At 41.2% G+C, this 14968-nt stretch overlaps 1 protein-coding gene across 1 annotated transcript; it reads left to right on the top strand.

The window, feature by feature from the left end:
* The first annotated feature begins 1361 nt into the window (after positions 1–1361).
* On the top strand, positions 1362–7822 carry anp32b (acidic (leucine-rich) nuclear phosphoprotein 32 family, member B). Its single transcript, XM_056410382.1, has 7 exons — positions 1362–2068; positions 4427–4576; positions 4679–4801; positions 5600–5792; positions 6054–6208; positions 6318–6381; positions 7598–7822. The coding sequence occupies exons 1-7, from the start codon at positions 2015–2017 to the stop codon at positions 7678–7680; spliced, it is 822 nt and encodes a 273-aa protein (XP_056266357.1). The 5' UTR covers positions 1362–2014; the 3' UTR covers positions 7681–7822.
* Positions 7823–14968: the final 7146 nt, after the last annotated feature.

The following is a 14968-nucleotide window of genomic DNA, read 5'->3' as shown; positions in this document are numbered from 1 at the left end:
AGCCAATATTCCAAATCCATGTCTTGTTCTTTCTGCATAAATAACAATAATCACTAATTAACATACTAAAAACAGTCTTTTTTATAATAAAGCAATATGTTATAAAGTACTCTGGGTGGACGACTGTGTTGAAAAGCCATCAGACAGCCTGAGACCAAGCAAGAAATCCTGTCCTCGCCCGGAGTGGAGGCATACCCATTTTATCTCGTAGATGGAGAGCTGCTCAGTTGGGGCGTGTTCTCAATCTTCCCCGAGCACATTGATGTGTGTGTTTGAGCCACTCAGAGAAACAAGCTGTCCAGCAGAGTAAATAACACTGAACTGCCAATTGCTTCCAGCACTGTAGGGGAAATGTTCAGGGTCTCTTGGTTCAATTCAAGGCAGCTTCTTGCAATTCACACTCACTTTCTAAAATGATAGTGAGAGCACTGTTTGAATCTTAAACTGTCTGTTCTGTGCAGTTTTATGGTTTATATATGAACTTATGACTGCAGACAAGTTGGAAGGCCATACAATGCCAAGTATTATAACCTCTTTCTCTGTGATACACCGACTGAGATGAACAAACTGTCCCATGGTTATATTCAAACAGACACTGACACACACATTTACCTTGAACATTTTGCAGTACCTTCAGTATCAAGGTCAACTGCCAGCTGCATTAAAAAGACCACAGGCTGCTCAGTTAACTCTGCAGCTTATAACAGACACTAAACTGGACTCCTTGCTTGTATCCAGATCTTTCCAATTGAAATATTATCAGGCTTACTGCTACAACCCCACGCAGTAAAGGCTGTCACTCACACAGCCCGACTGTTGCACAATGCAACTTACATTTGAAGAATGTCAAAGAAGATATTACAGTGCCATCTTCTGGTGTAGCTTTTCTACTATATTAAACACTGATTTAAAGACAGTCTATACACAGTTATTATGAACACTTAACTTGAGCAAGGCCAAAGACTATTTGGATACTGTACCTTGTAGACATATCGGTATACAGCAATGTAGCCTGGATTATATGTATATTTGTTTTAAATATTTACTATTCTAACTAACCGTAACATTATTTAAATAGCTCTACCATGAGGCAGAATGTAATTATTTATTTAGATTGCAATATAGAAGGGTAACAACTCATACTCGGTAGTCGGTAGACTTCTACTTGAGGGCTCTGGTGTCTCAGGAAGTAAAGGGGAGTGGAGTTGGGGGAGGGGGTTGCCCTACTCTCCATGTGCATATACAATGCTCTCTTTACTGCGAACCACACACCCCTCCTTTTCTCGCAGTGTGTCCACACGTTAAAGGAATCTGGCATTTATGAAGTAAAAACACAACCCAATGAATCCATTCAGCACTTTATTGATCAACATTGTCACAGGGCTCATACATTCACCATTGTCTGGGCTACAATTATGCATGTGTCAAATGAAGGCAACAGGTTTCCAATAATACGAATCAAAACAGGATTTATTTACATTCGTTAAGATATTCACCGTATTTACTCAGTCAAGGTGAAACCGTAACAATGAAACGCTCAATACATCAAACATGGGGATGGCCTGTAAGTTAGGCAGATAAACAAAGTTGACCATATGACCTCCTGTATCGACGTCTAATTGAATGCTATTCTCCGTAAACTGTGCCCATAATGCGGACTTCTTTCATGTAATAAAACCCACTTTACGGACAAAATGGACTTCACTAAACATAGTATAGCACTTTCCTTGCAGAAATAAATTGCACCATGGCACTGTTTCGGGGCAGCGTCATGTTTTGTGACTGCAATGCCTTTATAGGGGCGATGGGCGTTTCTGGACACAGATGGCGCTGTTGAGCATATATTTTTGTTTCAGTCCCGTTTCCCTCCATGGTTTCTCCTCTCCGACTAACTTAGCGTTTGGCTCAGTTCATTATACAGTCCTATATTCTCCCTCCATTAGGGCATCTCTGCCTTTGGACTGAAGATCCCACCAAAACCCAAGAGAGAAAAGTTTTACTTTCATAGGGCAAGATGGACATGAAAAAGAGGATCCACTTGGAGCTAAGAAACAGGACACCGTCTGATGTGAGTCGTGCTTTTAAAAACCAACCCTTAGTTTTCTGGCTAGCCTCGCTAGCCTGCTTGCTACTTTTTTTTGCTTTGCGAGTGACCTGTGTGGCTAACGTAATGGTGACCACATGGGCTTTAGATACATGTTTCTGCTTTATAATAGGGCGGAAAACACTCGCACAACAAGCTTAATCCCTCATACTGCTCTGGATTGGGCGTATAGGGGCAACGAGAGAAAAGCGACAACGTTATTCAATCGTTACTTTGAAACGGCGATTCCTCAGCTCGCTGGCATTATTGCAGTGTTTTAACCGTTTCACAGCCTCCATGCCCAGCGGTGCACATGCACACACACGATCCAGTCGGACTCGCACAATTAGTAAACTTCTTTTTACGTTGATATATTAGGAAATGTACATCCTGCGCCGCGGTCGGCATTCACAGAGCGGTAAATTTTATACCTTGGAAGCCATGTTTGCTGCTAGCATAACTGCTAAAATGGGGCGCTTTTGTTAAAAATGCTCTTTACAACTCCCAAGGCGTCCGTGCTAAAAAAAAAAAAATAAGAGTTGTTGCATGTAACAACGAGCCATCGGCGATCGCGAGTTTTGTGTGTAGAGTACGTTAATATCAAATGGCCAGATTAAGCAGCGACAACAAAAAAAACAGTCACTTGATTCACGAGTCATCCATACCTTGACCACTTAACATTAAGCCCCTGTTACAATCACCAAAGCCAGTTGATATCGACACAATCTCGCAAATAGCCTCCTATTTCTTATGATCGCTGATTGTTTAAAGCTGCTGCGATTCGTAAGTTTTCAAATGGAAAGTGTGCAGCGGTTTGCCTCCCCCCCCCCAGACACACACACATATTGCTTCCACACTTCGACGTTGACGTTCCCCTTTCATCTGCTCGGCTAAATGTTGCACTTATTTCATGAAGTCTGGTGATCAGATGATCCCGTCATTATGATCAGCCATCTAAACTTAGTGTTTTTGTTCCCGCCACATTACTACCCCCACTGTACAAAGACAACGAAATGTACCCATTTCTAAACTTAAAACGTCATAAACGCAAACTATTCTTCAGTACAGTTATTGTAAGCAGAGCTAAACTATTCGTTGTTTGCAACTAAACGGGTCAATTTGTTGCCCGGCGGTTTTGTTAACCGAGCCTGCTTCAATGACACGGAGATCCGGTGCACCGCGCTTGATGCGTGGGCAGCTAGAAACTCGACGGTCGGCGTGTCCTCTCGACTCATGCATAAAATAAAACTGATTTAACACCGACAAATTACTTGGGTAAACGTGTAAAGTCACGATAATTACTCGTTAAAAGCAGCTGTTTAGCGATTGAAGTGTTCAGAGAACTGCATACTGTATCTCAGGAATCGCCATGTTGTCATTCTGTCGTCTTTGAAGCTCTGGGAGAAAGGAACTGTCTCCATCTTTGTTTTTACTAAATTTCCGTTGTCAGTATATTTCCTTCGCCATTTCGACCGCAAAAACGACGTTGTGCCCTGTAGCAAACTGGCAATATGGGTCGTTCGCTCGACGACAAGGAATACTCCGCTTCTCAAATGAAAGCTGGTTTAACGGAGAGAGAAAAAATAAACTCTGTACTAAGGGTGTATTCGCAATCCTTTCCGTTGCTGTTGAGTTGGCTAATGGCGGTCAGACAGACCTCTGTAGCTGCTCCTCTGCTGCACGGCAGCGTTTAAAAGGGGCAATGGCTAGCCTGTAGCGAGCTAACCTAGCTCACTAAAATTCATTGCATTTGTCATTAGAGGCAGCATCAGCAGGCCAGGTGGCAACTATTGTGTTGCTGTTCTTCGTTTCAATTAAATATGTCTATTTCCCGTCAAGCCCGGATACGTTAGGCACACGGGTGTTTTTAGATGGAGACACGGTTACCGTTGTGCGTGTTTTTATATGAGGAATCATGATCTTTGACGTTTGCCACCAACTTTTTTTGCAACTTTTTCTTTCCGACATTGAATTAAGCAAACAGTGTTAGCTTTAACCGACTCAAACTAACTCCGCCTTCAGGACTTGTTTTGTAACATTTTACAGAAAATACAAAATAGATGTGAGAAGAAATGAGTTGTATGGAAGTACTTTACACACAATAAAGGGCTATTTCCCGAGACAACAACACCCCCACTGTTCAACACGTTGTGTTTTCTCAATGATTTTGTCGAACATAACATTTCATCCTTTTTTTAGAAGTATTTGTCAAATATGTTATGTATTACATATGTTTTTTGTTGTTTTAGAATAAATTAGAATTATGGAATAATAGTAGGTGTAGTTTCACGAAATGCATACACCTTGTTTTTATGTGATATATTATACTTTTCTATATTTCAGGTACGAGAACTTGTCCTTGACAATTGTCGATCAGTTGAAGGAAAAATCGAAGGCCTCACCGCTGAGTTTGTCAACTTGGAATTCCTGAGTTTGATAAATGTTGGCTTAATGTCAGTCTCCAACTTGCCCAAACTAGGAAAACTCAAAAAGGTAATACAAAAAATAGATCTGCTTCACCTTCTTTACTGCCATGAAAAGCTGAATTGTGACCAAATGTCTGCTGGATTAATATTTCCTTCTCCCATCTTTTAGCTGGAGTTGAGTGACAACAGAATCAGCGGTGGCCTTGATGTTTTAGCAGAGAAACTACCCAACCTCACACATCTAAACCTGAGTGGCAACAAATTGAAAGACATTAGCACATTGGAACCATTGGTATGTGTTTTCATATATGGTAGAAGCAACACTGACATGCATATCCATCTGTATGCCCACAGAATGTGTATACTCCATCTTGGGTTTGTGCAGACATTGGACCTTTCGTTATTTTGTATCATGTTCATGCTAAATTCATTATTAGACAAATTACATGCATTTATACACATTCTTGGCACGCACACAATGTATTAATGTAGATGTGATTACAGTAATGAACTGTTTGTTCTCAACTGACAGCATACTAATAACATGTGTATTTTCTAATTTGAGCACGGCAATCTGAATATTTGGATATCAATATTTAAACTTTTTGTTAGACTCAACATACACGGCAACGCACCGTTGAAAGGGTTCAGCAGAGACCCTTCTTTTACACGTTTAATAACCACTTGTATCATATGAATTTAAAATATGATTCATATGCATTTTTTGTTCACGCACACATTTCCATATAAGTTAATTCAAACTGCATTCATGATTCTTCTGGTTAAGGATGCAAGAAACTGGAAATTCAGCGGAGAAATTAATTCTCTAATCCAGATAATTAAGTACCAACAAATCATGGTAGTGCATCACATTGATGGAAACATCTTCTAAATCCAGCATTGCATTAAAGTCCTAATCGTCAGATATTAAAAGGAAAACAAATATTGTATGAATGGTATTGCCAAATATCCACTGGTTTACACAGTTTACAGTGAATACAGTAGTAGCATACACTACTAGTTTCCTTAAATTGACATGCCGGATGTGACATGTTTCTCATCACAGTTCTTTGCTAAATTTGATCAACAGAAAAAGCTGGTTAACCTGAAAAGTTTGGACCTGTTCAACTGTGAAGTGACAAACCTGAATGACTACAGAGAGAGTGTGTTCAAGCTGCTGCCTCAGCTCACCTATCTGGATGGCTATGACATGGAGGACAGGGAAGCCTCTGACTCTGACGGAGAGGTGGACGGAGACGGCGTAGATGATGATGAAGATGAAGGTAAGAAATTCATCCAATATCTTAGGTCTTTCCTGCTATACTGATCCTTAAGTCCACAATAGCTGGACATATATTAATATGAGATGACAATACTGCTCAATATGGCTGCCTGTCTACTATGTTTTGATTTTCCGTGCAACCCGATTTAATCAGGTGTGTCGCTCACTTTGCGAATCGGAGTCTACAACTGTTGGACTTCGACTACAGCACGATTCCATTTTGTTTGCGGTTGACCGACGGTTGTTGTTTTTGTAATTGCAGAGGGAGAGGAGGAGGAAGATGAGGACGGTGAGGAGGAGGACTTAGACGAGGAAGAGGATGACGAGGAAGATGAAGAGGAGGTGGAAGGAGAAGGAGAAGGTGAAGGACAAGTGGACGGAGAAGAAGACAATGATGAGGTCAGCGGCGAAGATGAGGTAATTAAATACATGAAATATGAATTATACGGCAGAAAAACTTCTTTTAAGGAGTTTGGATGACTTTTTATTTTATGTTAACCTTTTTGAAACATTTTTGTTTACCAAGGAGGAAGAAGTTGGTAAGGATGGAGAAGTAGATGAAGAAGATGATTTTGATGAGGACGAAGACGGTATGTACCATTTCCACAGTTGAACACCATTCCCTTTACATATAAAAACCCAGAGCACCTCAAAGTTATATCAACACATTAGTAGAAGTGCAACACAACAGTCCGGCCATCTCTTCATATCACTACTCTAAACCCTCCACAAGGTCAATAACTGGTTTATGTTTTGAATGTCCTGACATTACTTATCAGATTGGGTAAGACAAACGTTTCTTTATTAAAAGGTCACAAAAGTATTGCAATGAATACTGCAGATTGAAACTGTAATCCACTGATACACATTTATCTGACAGTATACAAAATATATTAACTTTAAATTGAGTCAAAAGTGCATTTTCTGCATTTACTTTAAGTCCAAAATATTTAACATTTTCTCAAATTGTTCACATTTCTGTGTACTCTTACTTAACTATTAGAAATGAAAATGCATAATAATTCTGCATAGTACCATGTTGCATTTTTTTGTTGATAGTTTAATGTACTCAAACAGCTAAGGGCTGAGTAAGGACAGAGTCCTTCAGATTTAAAATGGTATTTTTGTACCTACACTGCAGCTTAAAATAAAAGTAATGTGTGCATAGAAGGGTAAGTACATGTACATAATGTGGGTGCACTTGATGACTAATAAAAACTGGTATCAGGAATAATATGACACCTGCTGGTGGTTCTATTTCTGAGGAAGCTGTACAGGAGAGATTACAGGACATTATCACTAATAACATAAGATAATATAGTTAGCTCAATTATAGAAAAATATTATGAATTGTTAATATATCTTAAGGCTTAAAAGCTAAGACAATCAGTGTAAAATATCTCAGTAGTCAGTTAAATCCTAAAAAATGTCCATACTGAAGATGCATATCTGACACTGTTAATTGTCCGCTCCTTATGGTGTAACATTATATCATTGAAGGGACATCAAAACATGATAGTGGCCATTCTTAAGCACTGCACACCATCTTCACTAGAGGATTGATAATGCTCAAAGATGTTGTTGTTTGTAATAGTTAACCCTGAATATATGTAAGGAACTGTGTAAGATATGTAATATGTAAAGACTATATTGTATTTGGACAAAGTAACAAAGGATTCCTGCTTGATTGAAGTTAGATGGCGTCTTGCTGTTCCACCTGCAGTGGATTATACAATGTTCACTGTTTTGCTGAAATTGGAGTTTGTGGTACTTGGCACATGTTGACACAGACTCTTTGCACCCCAGAAGCAGAAGCTGCCAAAGGGGAGAAGAGAAAGCGAGACCCAGAAGATGAGGACGACGATGACGATGATGAAGATGACGATTAGGAGCAAAACTGAAAATCGGAGCCTACCGAGTTACCCTTCCTCTCCCACAAACCCGAACGTCTGCCCTCCTACAACTCACACCGTCTTTGTAATCCATGTCTACCCCTCCAGCTCTGCGCTCTTTTTATGGGGCAAGACTGTACCGGATGGGTGGGCCGAGTGGAGCTGCCACACCCTTTTTTTTCCTCCCCCCTCATGGACTGAGAGCCACCAAACACCCTCCACCTCACCCACCCCACGGCCCAGAGGTTCTCAGGCAGCCCAGCATTCCACAATTTCACTGTCGATCCCTCTTTATGTTATGTATTCCCGTGTGAGGACTTTGGGAGTGGTATCTAGTTTTGGGTCTGTGCTTTTAATATTGTGTTGGATGAATTTTTTGTTGTTGGGTTTATTATTTCAATTTTTTTTTGTCTTTTATTATTTTATTCTGTTCCATACCTTTCCCTATAAAATTATTGCTATAGCAGCTGTGCAACCAGCGAGCCATGATTTTTAGTGTGGCCGCCTGTTGCACAAATCAAGGTTGTAGCTACATTTTTACTTTCTGTATGACAAAAAAAAAAATTTGTAAATAAAATGTTAACATGTTGTGCTTTTCTCTATGCCTGCCTTTGTTTTCTGGTGTCCCGAAATGAACGGAAAGGGACAACATTGACATCACCTACCTTTTGCTGTTCTGTGTATTTTGTGACGACTGTAGTCCACAGAAAAGCTTTATGTCTAGTCTTAAAAACAGGTTTTGATTCTCTTGATACAATACTCTTACGCCAATTTGTAAGTGGAAATAGCCATTAGTCGCTGTAACCATTACTCCTCACCTTACTGGTTGTGAGGACTCTTTTCTGGTGCGTCCAATGTAAGTGATGGGGGACAACAACATTTATGTATAATGCTTTATGTAATTCACCCATTCCTAATACTGTATGAGGCATTTACATTATGAGTAAGTTAAATCAAGTGTTTGTGTTTTTAATATGAAAACAAAAGCGATATTTTTTTAAAGACCAGAAGATTCACTTCATTTGACTAACTCCGACTGCCAAAATCTCATATTAGCTTTGGCTGAATGCCTTTTTCCACAGAATAAGGATGACAGATTTTGGCCCCCCGACTATAACATTGGACTTCAAGTAGGAAGGAATCATTTCATGGCCATTATGGTCAAGGAAAGTGGCTTGATAAGCCCATGACAAAGCAATTTGTGCTTGGGGGACTCCTCAGCACAGCCTTCATTATGGCTCTTGAGCTGTGAGCTGTCAAATCTTTGCTGGGTGTTTAATTTAAGTATCTTTTCAGAGGCTAAATTGTTGAGGATTTCACAAGAATAAAAGATCAAACAAAAAAAACATTTTGTTTATAGCAAAATTATAGTATGTTTTCTTTCGTATATTGTTAATAAATTAATGACCTCTTCTTGTGACTTCTTGGAAAGTAAAACTGAATGAGTTGTTTTTAGACACTTGAGAACTTATGATCAATGAATTCCCCCATTAAAGTTAATGCTGTCTTAGCTTGTAATCTGTAGAATATATTCTGAGACAAAATATAGTTATTATACATTACAGAAACTAATGCTACCCTGAGAGAGAGAGAGAACACTGGTCTGTAACTCCTTTATTTTTAACATTGTGCCCAACAATAGCAACTAAAGTTCATTACAGTGCTTTTGAGGGCCAATTTATTTCTAAAAGAGTTTATTCAATTCAATTCAGTTTATTTGTATAGCCCAATTTCACAAATTACAAATTTGTCTCGGAGTGCTTTACAATCTGTACACATAGACATCCCTGCCCCAAAACCTCACATCGGACCAGGAAAAACTCCCAAATAACCCTTCAGGGGGAAAAAAGGGAAGAAACCTGGAGGAGAGCAACAGAGGAGGATCCCTCTCCTAGGATGGACAGATGCAATAGATGTAATGTGTACAGAAGGACAGATTTAGAGTTAAAATACATTCAATGAATATGACAGAGTGTATGAATAGTTCATAGTAGGCATATTCCACGATGGAGACCTCCACGATCCATCAGGCAGATGGCGGTGGGGAGGAGGAGTGGGCGGAGTCTCAACAGGACAGTGGCGTAGTCATGAGCAGGAATTCCACGACCCAGACGATCCATCAGGCAGATAGGATCTATGCCGTCTCATAGGGTCCGATGACCCCATGAGACGTAAAGTCAAAAGGACTTCCGGGGAGAAAGCAGAGTTAGTAACGTGTGATTGAGAGATGAAAATTCATCCTTAAGGATCTTATGGCTGTGGATCTTCTCCAGGCTGCTGCTTCATGTCGGGCCCTTATTTTAAACACAGCCCAGGCAATTGTGCAGTGATGAAGAATGTTAGCCTTCTACAGACTGCAGGTCAAATAGTAACAGTTTACTGAAGGAACTCCAGGACCTGCAAGCAGCACTGCTGATTTTGTAACAGAAATAGCTAGCTGTTATTAATGCATTTGAGCCATTAAGTTAAATGTTTTTACCTAAATGTATTGTTTTGGGAAGGAACATATTAAGCTATTAGAGAAGAGACATACATTTTCCAGAAAAAATTTAATGAGATTTATGTGATTAATACTTGTTTTCTTACATTTTAGAAACAATATTAAAATAAATGGGATACCATCTTTTTCAGTTTTTACTGAAATCAGACAATAAAAGGAAATCACAATAACTGCATTCAAATGCATCTAGACTAAGCACAGTAAGGCTTACATGAACCCAGAAACACCCATTTAATTACCTGGTTTTACTAAATCAGACATCTTCAGACTGAATATATATTTTATATATATACACTGCTCAAAAAAATTAAAGGAACACTTTGAAAACATCAGATCTCAGTGTGAACATTATGTTGGATATCTATACTGATATGGACAGTTTAATGTCTTAGGAACGAAAGGATGCCACATCTTTGATGGAAATAAAAGTTTTCAGCCTACAGAGGGCTCAATTTTATAGACACCCCGAAAATCAAAGTGAAAAAATTATGTGGCAGGCTAGTCCATTTTGCCCAAATTAAATTTCTGCAACTCAAAATGCTTCTCAATTTCTTGTGTGGCCCCCACGTGCTTGTATGCATGCTTGACAACGTTGCGGCATGCTCCTAATGAGACGACGGATGGTGTCTTGTGGGATGTCCTCCCAGATCTGTCTAAGGGCATCAGTGAGCTCCTGTTAAGTCTGAGGAGCAACCTGGCGGCGTCTGATGGACCGAAACATAATGTCCCAGAGGTGTTCTATCGGGTTTAGGTCAGGTGATCGTGAGGGCCATTCAATTGTATCAATTTCTTCATCCTCCAGGTACTGCCTGCATACCCTTGCCACATGGGGCCGGGCATTGTCGTGCATCAGGAGGAACCCAGGACCTACTGCACCAGCGTAGGGTCTGACCATGGGTTCAAGGATTTCATCCCAATACCTAATGGCAGTTAGACTGCCGTTCTCTAGCCTGTAGAGGTCTGTGCGTCCCTCCGTGGGTATGCCTCCCCAGACCATCACTGACCCACCACCAAACCGATCATGCTGAACAATGTTGCAGGCAGCATAGCGTTCTCCTTGGCTTCTCCAGACCCTTTCACGTCTATCACAGGTGCTCAGGGTGAACCTGCTCTCATCTGTGAAAAGCACAGGGCGCCAGTGGCGGACATGCCAATTCTGGTGTTCTATAGCAAATGCCAATCGAGCTCCACGGTGCTGGGCAGTGAGCACAGGGCACACTACAGGACGTCGTGCCCTGAGGCCACCCTCATGAAGTCTGTTTCTGACTGTTTGGGCAGAGACATTCACACCAGTGGCCTGCTGGAGGTCATTCTGTAGGGCTGGGGCAGTGCTCAACCTGTTCCTCCTTGCACAAAGCAGCAGATATCGGTCCTGCTGATGGGTTGAGGACCTTCTACGGCCCTGTCCAGCTCTCCTAGAGTAACTGCCTGTCTCCTGGAATCTCCTCCATGTTCTGGAGATAGTGCTGGGAGACACATCAAATCTCCTTGCAACAGCACGCGTGGATGTGCTATCCTGGAGGAGTTGGACAATCTGTGCAACTTCTGTAGGGTTAAGAAATCACCTCATGCACCCAGTAGAGATAATGACTCTAGCTAAAGGCCAACACTAATGGAAAAACCAGTCAAAGCGATCAAGAGGGAGAAACTTGAAATGGCCTCCACATGCAAAACCAGTCCTATTTTGGGGGTCGTCTCATTGTTGCCCCTCTAGTGCACCTGTTGTTAATTCCATCAACACCAATGCAGCTGAAACTGATTAACAACCCCCTCTGCTACTTAACTGATCAAATAATTAACAAAAAAGTGCAATTGAATTCATGCCATACCCTGATAAAACAATTTGTGAGCAGGGGATGGTCATAGCGCAACCACAAGGTACCTGGTTTGAGCCCCTCTCCCCATAGTTGTATGTCAAAGTGTCCTTGAGCAAGACACTGAACACCCAGTTGTCCCCGGGCCCTTCACTGCAGTCCACTGCTCCTTAATAACTAAGGATGGGTTCAATGCAGAGAAGAATTTCCCCACTGTGGGATTAATAAAAGTGTACATTAAATTATTAAAAGACTGTCAGTGTCTGCTTGCTTTAATACCAATAGGTCTCTGGAACAGATTGATATCGTTGTTCTTGTTTCGCTTGTTGAAATGTTTTTCTGAGGACTTGGGGTGGGCCACATTAATAATAAAGCCACAGAATGATTATTCATGACTATTAAAATTTTTGGGACGCAAAGTTATCATTACTTTAGCAGAACAGTGATGATTAATTCATAAAATAATTTGGAGAAAGCAGCAACAACAATATTTGTAAAGAAAAAACGTTCCTTTTACACTCCTAATGCTTATCAAGTGGAAATTAAAATGATACTCTAGTTGCACAGGCACAAGGGTATATCAAAATATATAAGTGGATATTTGTTGATCTAGTTGGCAGTGAGCTCATTATTCTGTTGCCTCCTTTCCCTTGATGCAACCAACAGCATCTTCTTTATATGACCCTCACTAAGAAGCAAACATGTCTTTCAAATTCCACACAACCAGCTTGTTACACAAGCTTACTGTTTTAAGAAAACATAATTAATCATTACACTTTTATCACAGGAGACGGCTATACTATTAGCATCCTTCCTCTTACAAATGAAAGTCAAAATAAGAAACTATAAAAGACACCCTTGTCTGATTCAATACAATCAGAGGTTTTGCTTCTACAGCTTGGTGTGCAATGTCACTGACTGGGTCTGCAATCTAACTAATAGCAAAGATGCTCGATAACAAAGATGGCACTTTTGTCTCCGAAGTCGGTGCTGTCATGACTTGTGGTTGCTTATTTTCCCCAGCTGTAACAATAAACAAACGAAAAAGCCTTAATCAGCAACTTTTTTGAGTAAGAAACACAAACAAGGCTGCATAGCTACCCGACTGTCTCACTAGGTAGTTAACTGTTAGATACAGTATAGTTGGGAGGAACAGAAAGTAGTGGTAGCAGCTAGCTAGTTCAGGGATTCCCAAAGTGTGGTGCGCGCACCCCTGGGGGTGCGCGAGCTGTCTCTAGGGGGTGCGCGAGAGGAAAAATGTAATGGCGGTCTAATGGTTTAATAATTAATATTAAACATTCTTAGGGCTCTCAAGTGTCACGCATTGAGCGTGAGACTCAGTGGCGTCCCTAGGCTAAAAAAGGATGTTTTTTAATTAGCCCCGAATATTAATTTCAAAAAACAAAAACAAAAAGATTTGGCACACAAGTGGTTAACACCTCCAGGTCGCACGTGACGTCATTCACCCAAAACAGCGGAGTCAGACTGGCAGCAGGCGCACGTAACAGCAAGCTGCTGTCTGAGTGTTTCTATGTCTACAAATTTCGCTGTTTCACTCCTCTGGGCTAAGCCCAGCGCCGCCGCTCCCATAACGCGCATCGCTCTGCCGTGATACGCGCCGACACATCCGCGCACACAGATGAGCTCACTCTCACTAGAAAAACTCTCTAGCCCCCCCCCGCCCGTCAACAACTCTTCTCGGAGCAAAAAAAAAGAAAAAGTGTGGGGGATTGGGGGTGCGTGAACCCGGTCGGGATGTAGAAGGGGGTGCGTGGCCTAAAAAGTTTGGGAACCCCTGAGCTAGTTAATAGCTACCTCTTCTGCTTTTGTATTAAAAATAAGATCATCAGAGAAAGAACCACTACTCCTACACAAAGAAAACGACAGACCAACAGGAACTAGCCAACATAGCGTAGGCCTACACATTTCACTGGGCTAGCTAGGTAGCTAGCAGCATTGTTAGGCTAAGACCTAAAAGCTACAGAAGTTTAGTGATTGTCTTTGTCCTATATATTTACAGCTGAAGCCTCTAGTACAGGGGTCGGGAACCTATGGCTCGCGAGCCAAATATGGCTCTTCCGGTGACGGCATATGGCTAGCAGACAATTTTGAGTTGAAAAAAAATAAATCTCCGTCCGGCCACCTGTAATTTTCTCTATCGCGCCAGATTACAGCAGAAGTAATGTCTTTGTTCTTTTATTAAACTAAACGCCTGTTATTGGTCGTCTCTACACACCAGCATGTCATTCTGTCTCTACGTGTCGCGGTAACACTTCTCGGCTCGCCGTCCCGCGCGCCGCTGAGATCCGATGCCGGCGTGTGCGCGCATCGGAGCGGAGCAAAGAAAAAGTCACCTGCACACCCCCCCCCCCCCCCACCCCCACCCCGGTAGCATCATGCAGCACCAGAAGTCGCATTAAAAGCAAGACATATTTAATTTATTATCCGTTAAAAATACTATATGGCTCTCAATGAAATATATTTAGAATTATTTGGCTTTTATGGTTCTCAGTCAAAAAGGTTCCTGACCCCTGATGTAGAGCACACGTGTCAAACTCAAGGCCCGCGGGCAAAATGTGGCCCGCCACGTCATTTTATGTGGCCCGCGACGGCATGAAATAAATATGATGCCTTTTCTTAAAAAAGGGAGAAAAAAAGTAAAGGAAAGCAGATAATGTTCTCAGTGAGTTTGAGGGTTTTTAGATGTGGACTCAACATCATCCCAGCTGAATGTGCTAAACAGAAATCAAGCAGGAAAGATTCTGCTTGGGGAAAACCATATCCCTCCATAAAACTAAATCTGCCACTCAGGGTATACACATTTCTTTTTTAAGTGAAAACTTTCCTTTCCCAGCCATGATGAGGTCAATGAAAAGAAGATGATGCAGAGAATATGTCAAAGATCTTCAGTCTGAAAGGATATTTCTTGAACCACTTTGAAGTATACACACAAGGAATAGGAATCAACATG

This window comes from Pseudoliparis swirei, chromosome 24, assembly GCF_029220125.1.
Source record: "Pseudoliparis swirei isolate HS2019 ecotype Mariana Trench chromosome 24, NWPU_hadal_v1, whole genome shotgun sequence".
In the NCBI taxonomy this organism is placed as follows: domain Eukaryota; kingdom Metazoa; phylum Chordata; class Actinopteri; order Perciformes; family Liparidae; genus Pseudoliparis; species Pseudoliparis swirei.
This window is presented reverse-complemented; position numbering and strand designations above follow the sequence as displayed.

Coding starts and splice junctions, on each gene's coding strand:
- anp32b (XM_056410382.1), top strand. CDS start 2,015: ATGGACATGAAAAAGAGGATCCACTTGGAGCTAAGAAACAGGACACCG. Junction 2,069..4,426: donor GAAACAGGACACCGTCTGAT/GTGAGTCGTGCT, acceptor TCTATATTTCAG/GTACGAGAACTTGTCCTTGA. Junction 4,577..4,678: donor AACTAGGAAAACTCAAAAAG/GTAATACAAAAA, acceptor CCCATCTTTTAG/CTGGAGTTGAGTGACAACAG.